At 40.2% G+C, this 10,906-nt stretch overlaps 1 protein-coding gene across 1 annotated transcript in view; it reads right to left on the bottom strand.

Annotated features, from left to right (window-relative positions):
- fubp3 (far upstream element (FUSE) binding protein 3) overlaps positions 1–7,475 on the bottom strand; it is a 25,814-nt gene extending 18,339 nt beyond the window's left edge. The window contains exons 1-8 of the mRNA XM_061699353.1: positions 7,349–7,475; positions 5,025–5,136; positions 2,195–2,228; positions 2,058–2,107; positions 1,836–1,907; positions 742–799; positions 369–531; positions 188–286 (exon numbers count right to left, since the gene is read on the bottom strand). Coding sequence (XP_061555337.1) covers positions 188–286; positions 369–531; positions 742–799; positions 1,836–1,907; positions 2,058–2,107; positions 2,195–2,228; positions 5,025–5,136; positions 7,349–7,441 — 681 coding nt within the window. The 5' untranslated portion in view covers positions 7,442–7,475. The remainder of the gene's footprint in view (positions 1–187; positions 287–368; positions 532–741; positions 800–1,835; positions 1,908–2,057; positions 2,108–2,194; positions 2,229–5,024; positions 5,137–7,348) is intronic.
- Positions 7,476–10,906: the final 3,431 nt, after the last annotated feature.

The raw sequence follows: 10,906 nt of genomic DNA, 5'->3' as shown, positions 1-10,906 counted from the left end.
CGGAAAAACACTTGAGTCATGAACATAAAACAAGTAAGTAAGGCAGTATCTGAACATATGTTCAACGTATCATGCCACGGGCCAATCATAACCTTTAAATGTCAAACTATGTCAGGACCGTCGTAAACCGATGACCCCCTGTATTCAAATTGAAAAGATGTAATATTGGAGAAGAAGCTGGCCCAACCTGCACTTTGTGGGGGTCTCCAGTTATTCTCAGAGGCTTGTCTGCACCAGTGGGCATGGGGTCATCCTGGATCATGATCATCTGCACTCCTGTTCTCTCCTACGTGGGGGGAAAACAAATTCAGACATAACATGAAGACCAACGCTACTTCATTCTAACTTGGGTTGAGAAGCGTCCGCACCTGCAGCTGCTTGATGGTCTCTCCCCCCTTGCCGATCACCAGGCCCACTTTGTTGGCGGGGATTAGCATCTGCTGGATGGCGCCATTGCCGTCCAGTTCGCAGTGAAAGCCCGGACCGTAGCGACACTGCTCCACAATCTCACTCAGCAGCCTCTTGGCCTGCCTGTGTGGTGGCAGTGGTGAATTAACCACCCCATTTTTTTTTTTTTTTTGCTTAGTCACATGTTCCATTGTCCCAAAAGAAAAGTGGTGTTAAGGAGGCACAGTGACCGATTGTGAGAGAGGACATGAAAGGAGACGCATTTGTGCCCTCAGCAGCTCAAAACTGCTTGTGACAGTTTTTATTCAAACAATAAAAGTGGTGAGGACTCACTCAATGTTCTCAGGACTGCCAGTCAGCGTGCAGGGTCTATCCAACATGCCTCCGCTGTCTGCAGGATTACAAAAAGACAAACGTCACCGCCACAGAGCTACACTGATTTTAAAGGGGCCGTATTATGGAAAATTTACATTTTTAATTGCTTGTATACAAACGGTTTGATCGCAGGAGTACCTGCCCACCCATCAGGTGAGAAATTACACAATGAAGTAAATCTTTTATCTGACTATTTCTGAAAGTGTGGACGGATGGATGGACAGTATGTTGACAAAAGTTGCAATGTCACATGAAAATGTTTTAAATAATTACAAGGGGAAAATCGCACCATTTTACAGGAATAAAGTTGCGAAAAGGTTCCTCGTTAACCCCAAAAAACTAACGTTGCAAGATGTCCTAATTTTACACAATTAAAGCCACATATTTATATATATAATTTAATGTTTAAAGTAGAATTTAATCCTGATTTTACACCATTAAAGTCATACTTGTTAGCTGGGTAATTTTCAAAATGTGCCTGTGAGTGAGCCTTTCTAACATTTGGTGGATTGTGATGTCACAATTTGTGTTTGCTGATGTGAACGCTGCATGCACAGATACACATACCAATTGCAACGTGTAATTTGGCAGCTTGGTGATGAAGCGCCGCCTCCATAAGTTAAAATACACAATACTTTTGTTAGTGCCTGTAGTGAGGCTAGCTTGAGACAGGGGACTCAACAAGTAGCGCCGCCTCTAGTTGTCATGGAAACAAAAAACTGTGAGGTGGAAGGATGAGCAGTGTCTAATTTGCATGAGACAAGACCGCCCCCCTCAAAACAGTGTAACTCCTGTCGAATATGAGGGTGAAAAATATGATCCTTGGGGTATTTTGACAAAAGCATATCACAGACATTAAGACACCTAGTAACTGTTTTAAAGTTTGAAAAAATGAATGTGTCTTGAATTACACAATTATTGTTTCAGTGTCGTATAATGAATCAAATATCTATTAGGTTTAGCTACGGGATCACCAAAAAAACAAAAACAAATTTCTTAATATTTCTACACTGATGTGAACCAAATGTAGCTGTAATGAAACGTGAACTCACCTGATGCTATCTGAATCTTACAGCCAGATTCCAGCTGGATTCTTGAAATCTGTTCTCCTCCTTTTCCAATGACTGGTTGGAAATGAGAAAAAAAAAAAATATATAGTTTTTTTTTTTTTATAAATATAGACGCAATGACCCAAGAGCTGAGTACAATGTCAATACTGATTGATTACACATGAAACAAATGCAGCAACTGTAATGAACTCAAAGCCCACTTACTGAATCCCACCATCTTATCAGGCACTTTGAAGTCTTCTGTCGTGAGAGCCCTGTAAGATGATGACACGATCAATACAGTCCTTGAGCGAGGAAAATACCAAAAAATTTGCTTTAGAACAAGGGGATACGCTGCTCACCTTTGATGTACCATTGCGCCAAGATGGTTGCTTACTGAGAGAAAGCACAAGACAGAAAGTCCGTTAGCATGCAAGAAATAACAATGGAAAATAAAAGTTAGACCGTGTGGAAACGCCATTTGTGCTGACGGAGCGAATGCTTCCGCAAAACCACTATGTTGTTGCCTGACACGCAGTAAGACGGAAATAGGGTGCAGCGGACAGAATTTCAATCAAAAATACAAGTTTGGCAGCTGGGTCAGTCATATTGAATGTTGACAGGTAGCACTGAGCAAGGGGGTCAGCGGAGGATGTTCCGTTATGGATGTGAAAACCCACATTGTAGCCAGGGTGGATGATTTTTATGCTGATTTGCACTCATTCCAGATCCTCTGGAAATGGGTTGCACTTTACGCTTGACATAGAAACAGCTATGAATATAAATACAAGGAGGGGGTGTGCCAAATTCAGACAAGGAGGCAACTGAAATGTAGAACGTAAACGCCTTGGAAAGGCCAAGTGTCGCAGTTATTTTACTTGGGCTGCATTTACACGAGAGGTGTCCTGATCCAATATTTGATACTGCATAACGCGTATCGGATTATATCGGACTGCATTTAAAATCTCCGATATACGCACTCTTATACAAGCAGTCTATTCCAGGCTCCACTCCAGCACTTCTATCTAGCAGCGACCGGATCACGTCATGCAGAGCTCATGTGCTCACAATAACAGCGCATGCTAAGCTACTAACAAAGTAGCAGCAAGGAGTAAGAGTAAAGTTGGCCCTACGGCAGTATTTTTCATTTAAGTCCCAAACAAGACATTGCAAATGAGTGCATAACTTGTCATGTGCAAGTTTTCCATGGTGGCACAGTACCGGGGAATTTTAATACGACCAACTTCATTGCGCATTTGAAGCAACGTCACAACAAACATCATGAGAAATTTCACAAGACCACAGATCCGGAAAACAAACCTCTCGCTCACTCAAGCAGGTGGAGAGGCACTCTCATCACACAAAAGAAAATGACTGAACACCACATGAGCAAGAACTACATCCAGGGGCAGTGTGGCAGTGTCTTAAAGCGACTTAAATGTTAAAACACCTATTACATGTTATTAAGACACCAAATAATTGTTTTAAATTGTGTAGAGAAAAATATGCACATAACACCTAATCTCTAACTCCGTGAGATTAGGTGTTTTTGATCAGGTCTACGGAAGCCTTTGCCGATGTTGTTCGCAATCAAGTGGGTCGACAGGATCTTGAGAATAGCAGCAACGAAGATGATAACAGACTCTGTGCTATAAATGTGACTTTTTTTGTCTGTTTGAAAGGTTAGGATTAAGGGTTAGGCTAATTTAAATTCAGGTTCAGGGTTAGTTCAAGAGATGGTAGTTCTAGTATACACAACGGTTATTAATTTTTTATTCACAAAACATAATTCTTACCATTTCAGTGTAATTTTATCGTTATGTTCTGAGTTGACTGTTTTTTTAACTAAATGATTTTCTTGGAGTAGTCTTGGTTTTGTGATTAAATGACAAAGACCTCTTTGAAAGACCTTTCCAATAAAGTTTTATTTTTATTTTTTTCCCGAATGAGACTCCCAATTGCTGAATACAAATGAACTTAGAATACCTGATATAAAAATTATCAGCTTTAACCAGTAACCAAACTGAGATGACTGCTTTGGTGTTTGAACTCTTCAATTCATGACTTACATGTAGTGTAAAATGATGGTTAATGAACATGGTTGTCAAACGGACCTCAAGGTTACTTGGTGCATGACAGAAGGCCAAGTCGATTGCTTTTATGATTATTCGTGTGATTGTGGGACAAAAGTAGGGCTGGTCGAATAAACGATCAGGATCGAAGAGCGAGATAACTTTCCCGTCGATCTCGATTATCAGCTGTGTGCGTATTCCCTCGATCTACCACGGTCCTGAGCCTTTGCTCCGGCTCAGGATCAGTGACAGAGGCGGCTGGCCGCTCTGCGAGTTTGCAACGCCGGTTGTGTGGGGGCTGTCCCCCAAGCAACGTGAAACAATGTATTAACTAGCTGATGTGCAAGGTATGTCAGCGTCCTCAAAAACGGGCAACACTGTTGTTTCATTTGAAGTACCACCCAAGTGATTATGTGGGAAACCAAAAATAAATAAATATGCAAGTGCAGTCAGTACAGCCTGTCACTCACTGCTGCCTGCACAAGTAGCATTAGCCACTGCTAGTGGTGAGGCCATCAGACCAAAGTAACAATCAATTGTCTCATTATGCAAGTGGTTTGTAAAATGGCAAAACAAGTTAAGCTGTACTGTTATTAAAAATGGTGCACATATTAAAGTAGCAATAATGTTAACAGGGTATGTGGCCTCATAACTGGAGAATGATGTTTACAATCCAAGGTGTCTTCATTATCCCCGAGGTGGCAGTTTATTTTGTATGTTGTACCTCCAAAAATACTCAGGACTTCAAACTAGTGCACTGTTGTTATATTTTCTGTACTCGTTGCACTGTTGAGTGAAAATTATAGTTATATTTTTATACATTTATTTGATTTGCCTTATTTGTTTAGTATGCACGTTGGAGTTCCTGTTTTAAATATTCACTTTAAGGAGTGTTGTTAACAGAAGACGTTAATAAAATGTTAAACTACTCCATCTTCTTTAGTTTTCAGTACAGATGCTTTAAAACTGGTTATTTAAAAAAGTTTTTTAAAAAACACATTAAAAATTGTGGTAATAATCAAGATCGGACAATATAAAGCAATTAATTGGGATTTTATTTTTTTGCCAGATCACCAAGCCAGAGATAAAAACTAACGTATATACACAAGACGAGACTTGCCTCCATTGTCCAGCGTGCGTTTCTGGCCTCCGAAGCCATAGAGGGAGGGGTCGATGACGGGTGAGGAACTGTGAAGGTTTGGCATCTGCTCTCCTCCCATCTTGGCGGCCATCTGGAGAGAAATCACAGGAAGGCACATTGAGTGGTGACAGTCTCTTTGGCCTTATAAACAAAAAAAAACAACAACAACCAAGCAATTGAGTGCCGTCTTGCAGAGGTGTTTGGTCATCATATGAACATGACACTTTGGAGTAGATGCTAACACGCTACTAAAGACTAATATTTTCAGTGGGACACAAAAAATTGTACAATTTTGCTATTTTGGGGGTGAAAACACCCCCAAAGTTGCACAGAAGTTCAGGTTGAATTTATGCTGCATGCATAATAACTACAGTATGTACTAACTACGAGTTTTCCTCTTGACGGAAACATTTGTAGAATACTCTGTTCTAAAAATATTCAATAGCTGCTGCCCGAGTAAATTTTTTTTTTTTTTTAAAAAGTCATGTCAAATATGCGGCACTTGAAATGTACGAGGACATGCAGTCAAATCGGATATAGGAAGTTAAATTGGAATTGGGCACTTGAAGGTGCAGTATGTAAATCCAGTTTTGCAGCAATATCTATTCCAAAAGCAGCATCAGTTTGAACAACTGGTGTTAAAAGAAGAAGGTGAGCAGAGCAAATAGTTGCCTAAAAATAAGCAGCCAGACATTACAACTCCAGTGTACTGTTGACCTTGTGTCGACTGTATAGCTGCTATCACTTGGTACCTAAAGGTAGAGCATTTTATTGTGGTCACAATAAACTGTGATCCCTTGATGTAAGAGATTAAATCATTTCATGACCAAGCGCATAACTTCATTTAATTGTGTATCAACTAAGAAATTTAGGCAGCCCTGTTAACCAAGTGAAAGTCAGTGTGACTACAGTGGTCATGCATTTTTCCAATACTTCAAATAGGAAAAATGGATTTGAAATGCAAACACTGCGTTAGTAAAAAAATAAAGAAATTAATTTAAAAAAATAAATTTAAAAAAAAGCACAGTCGGCAACCTTCCTTCCTGACTTGACAGAATGTCACATTCATCTGATTTAAAAAATTCTTGGTGCGTTGTACTCTGATTGAAGTGGCCATTCCAACCAGACTCAGCATTTTGACAGACATGTCATTTTGGGGAAATCTTGTCACTTTGCTACTGAAAGAGTAAAAAAACAGTTTAACGCTATATCTCCATAATTGAGTACTACGAGGTTCTCAGTCTTTACCCATGATCAAGCAATTATCCTCAAACGTAAATGCATTTAGAAACAAATCTCTGAATTACTACAACAAGACTTTAGACCGTAGGCCCATGTAAACCAAGTTCAAGTGATCTTAAACTACGTCGGCCATGTCTACTGTAGACACTAGCTGACGTCTTGCCAATGCAAGGGGAAACAGGAATGTAGGGTGCTTGGCGTTATAATATTTCACTGGCATTTGCCGTGGAAAGAAACTCGTGGTGTGAGTCTTATTTGGGGCAGGTGACGTTACATGACATGGCCTACCTCTCCAAAAGATGCCACCAGACACGCTGAGCTAGCAGAGCTTAGTTAGCCACCCGTGCTAGTTCGCTCGCCCGTGTTTATTACCGCGAACAAAGTACGGCACGAGTCCGACAAATAAGCGCCGCGTTCGGCTTAAACGGCGACGTGCTGATGGGTAGCAGGGTTTGAAGAGTCTAAAGTGACAGTGGACACAGCGTGTGTTGTTTTCGGGGTCTAACCTAAGTGGGGCAGCGGCGGCTTCGGAAGCCTCTCTGACAGCGTGTCAAGACATTCCGGCTAAAGTTGAGCCCCACTTGGAGGCTGTCAGCCGCCGGCACGGCCGGGTGGGTGAGCTCGGTGTCGTGGGGAAAGAGGGGAGCTAACATGCTAAGGCTAGCAGCCAACTTCTTGGGGTGGGGTGGGAGGGCTTTGACAACAGGTTGTCGACGTAACTTGGCCAAAAGTTGCGCTAACTAAAACTTCCAGAGGCGTCAGGATCCCGCGTGGGGAAACGAGTTGGGACGCCGATGGCCCGCTCCGTCCGACGCAGCGTAGTCGGGTCTCGGCTGTACATTACAACTCTTAATCTGCTCGGCTCAGCTACGCTAACTCAGCTAGTTGCTGTTAGCTCACGAGCTAGCTGGGTGCATGAGGAATGGTTTGTGGTTGACGGAGGGGTGGGGGGTGAGGTGAGGGTCCCACACAACCCAAACTGTTGCCATCCTCTCCCTCGCGTGTGCTTCTTTTGCAGCCCTTTCCCAACCCGACCAGTCTTGTTGTTGTTGTTTTTTTACCTGTCGCACCCGGCGTATCGTGTCTGCGAAGTCATCTTTCGTTCCGGGCTGAGCCACCGAGGCCTGTCCCTGAACCAGCTCCGCCATCATCATCACTCGCCTCGGCAGCTGAGAGGCTCACTTGAGGAGGAGGGGAAGGGAGGGGAGGGGAGGAAGGGGGGAGAAGCACATGTGCCAAGCCCAAGCTCCGAGCGCAGCGAAATCTCGCGGGATGATGAAAAATCACACAGCGAGACGAGAAACGCATACCTTTATTTTATTTGACCCCAACTTTATTTAACTAAGATAAAAAATATGGCCAGCTATGTGCTTGGCCAGGCACGAGTATTCGGAAGATTACTTTGGAAATGTCAGGGTCAAGGTTAGCCACAAATAATAAACTCATAACAATAAACAATGTAAATATATATCATAAACTGTTCGCTGAAATATATATATATATATATATATATATTTATATATATATGTGTGTGTGTGTGTGTGTATTGGTTAGCACATCTGCCTCACAGTTCTGGGGACTGGTGTTCGAATCCCGGCCCCGCCTGTGTGGAGTTTGCATGTTCTCCCCGTGCCTGGGTGGGTTTTGTCCGGTTTCCTCCCACATCTCCAAAACATGCGTGGTAGGTTGATTGAGGACTCTAATTTGCCCGTAGGTGTGAATGTGAGTGCGAATGGTTGTTTGTTCTTATGTGCCCTGCGATTGGCTGGCGACCAGTTCAGGGTGGGATAGGCTCCAGCAGCCCGCGACCCTTGTGAGAATAAGTAGTAAAGAAAATGGATGTATATATTTTAATCTGACCATCATTGATTGACAAGCTAAGGAAAATTACCATTGAACTCGCGGAATTTATATCTCTGAAAATAATGAATACTGAACAGAAACGCTGTATAAACGCATACAAACATGCAATATAACAATACTTTCTGGGATATATTCTTAAAACTAAAAAAAAAAAAAAACCGAGTTATATTGACAATAGGCAATCGTGACTTCTTCTACTTTCTTTGTTACTGCAAGTGTGTATCTCATTGCGTGCGCCACACTGCCCCTCAGAGGTCAAGACGTGCACAGCAGGAACAGCGATGCCAACGATGAACACACAGACAGCTTAGCAGCTCGAGTCTCACTACATGATTCCTATCGCCACCACATCGTCAATAAAACTAAACCCCAGTTGCAAAACGTTCAAACGTGTATTGCCGCACGTGGAGAAAACAAATACTGTTCCCACCATATACTGATAGTAAATAATAACTCAACTGAACTTTTTTATTGTGCACTTTAAAAGTATAATTTGTATTTATTATTTATTGAAGTTATTTTTCCATGGTTTTCAAATGTATTGTTTTATTTAATCTATTCAAATGTAGAATATGCTTATGTTTAAGTTAAGGGTGGTTATGTTGCAATTTAAATATATATTACTACAAAATAAGTAAAGTACGGATGATTATTGTTCATATCGGATCGGACCAATATTGGCCAGAACTCAAGGCCGCAATATTGGTGTCGGTTTGGAAGTAAAAAAGTTGGATCGGGACATCCCTAGTGTTAGATCAGGTTTCCTTTTAGCAACACAGTAAGCGTTTGGGAACTGAGGACACTAACTGTTGAAGCTTTGTCGGTGGAATTCTTTCCCATTCTTGCTTGATGTACAACTTCAGTTGCCCAGAACACTGATTAGCACTTTGTTTAGCTATACAATGTTCACATGTACATAAGTTACACCTCTCCAAAAAACAACCACAATAATACAGAACATCAAGTGAAATGAACAATATTTTTTTCCCAATATGATATGAATAAGAGTAGTTATAAATCTCTATCCATCATGAATCATGAATGTGATACTTGTCGACCATTGTCGAAAAAGTGTCAGAATAATGCTTATATGATTGCTTTTTCCCCTTTGCTGCATATGTGGAAACATCTGTCATTGCACATCTGGAAATTGCCAGAAGCCAGACAGAAGAAAAAGCTAGGTGAAATTGCTGCAAATTTCCTCAAATCTTTATGCAAAATAGTCCCCCGCTTCATAAATTGTATCCAAACCTCAGTGAGAAGTAACATTGAGCAGTGTGTGGTCTGGAAGCTATACAGTACTGCACACACTGTAGCTAGCTTCTGGCTGGGAGTCTTCTTTTTCAGAACAAATGCATATGAATCATAGATATAAATAAATACATTTATCGTAGATAAATATTCTTAAAATGAAAGACACATATTCGAATAAAAAAACAAATGAATACATTTCATAAAACAAATCTTAATAATACAAAAACACCAAATACTTCAATTACTAACAAATAAAATTAAAATAATTAAATACTAAAAAATAAATAGAAAATATGCATCCAGATAATCAAGCTTAACATTGATTTAAAATAAATAATTACAAATATATTTTAAAAATGACTAAAATTCACAATGCAATATATAAAATACAATGGAAATACAGCAATATTTGAAAGTAAAATCTATTTATATGCATTCTTTAGAGATTAAAAAACAATCAAAATATGCATTCAGACAACTCATTTAAAAATGTATGAATTTATTTTTATATTTTATAAATGATTTATATCACACATCTATATTCAGATAATTAATATAAACCAGTACATTTACAGTAAACAATTACTAATTACAAATCAATACACATAAAAACAAGTATTAGAAATCCAATGCCCAGACAAAAAAGAAAATGCATTCAACCATTGACATAAAAATGGATTTATGTAAATGGTTCCACACATTCACATTTATATTCATAAAATTTAAACCAAAATGCTGAAATAAATTAAGTAAAATAACATCTTTGGAGGTCAAATGCTAAAAATACAAATACAAATATTTTTTTCAATGACAATAGGGAACTCGCAGCAGTCGCTGCGCGGGCCCTAGTAACACATCTGCATTTTAGTGAACGTTATAGATTCTATAAAGGTGGCTGTTGAATGGTACCAAGGCGGTTGCCCCTTCATGATGTACAGCTGCTCAAACCATGTTCCATTCAACCCCCCCCCCACACACACACACACGAAGATTGTTAACGTTTCCATGTTGCACATATCACTTTCTCTTCCACGTCAGCCTCTGGCCAAGTCATCATCTCCACAAGAGAATGGAAGCGACTGAATGGGAATCTACAGCTGTTCACAGACCAGCACCCCCTCTCCCAAAATTAGCATGACTGAAGTATGATCCCGCTCACATATTGCTACCATGTGCTCTGCGATGTGTTCAAAGCGGGTGGGTAGCTGGGAAACAAAATAACTCAAAGTCAAGTGTTTTCTTTTTTGTTTACAGTGAACCCCCGGTATATCATAGTTCATCGTTTGTGCCCCCACTATATCGCAGGTTTTTCAGTTATTTTTTGAATGGGTTTTTACATTTTTACAGTATACAATAATCCATCGTTTATCTCGGATCCCCGCGATAGACAAAATCCACGAAGTAGCGACCAAACATTGATGTTATGATTTAAAAATAATAATGCATACAACTTACATAACAGCACTCAAAGATGCTTTACAATTGCACGCATTATTCACTCA

The sequence above is a fragment of the Phycodurus eques genome, chromosome 15 (genome assembly GCF_024500275.1).
Source record: "Phycodurus eques isolate BA_2022a chromosome 15, UOR_Pequ_1.1, whole genome shotgun sequence".
Taxonomy (NCBI): Eukaryota; Metazoa; Chordata; class Actinopteri; order Syngnathiformes; family Syngnathidae; genus Phycodurus; species Phycodurus eques.
The sequence above is the reverse complement of the archived record's forward strand: the minus strand, read 5'-3'. Positions and strand labels throughout refer to the sequence as shown.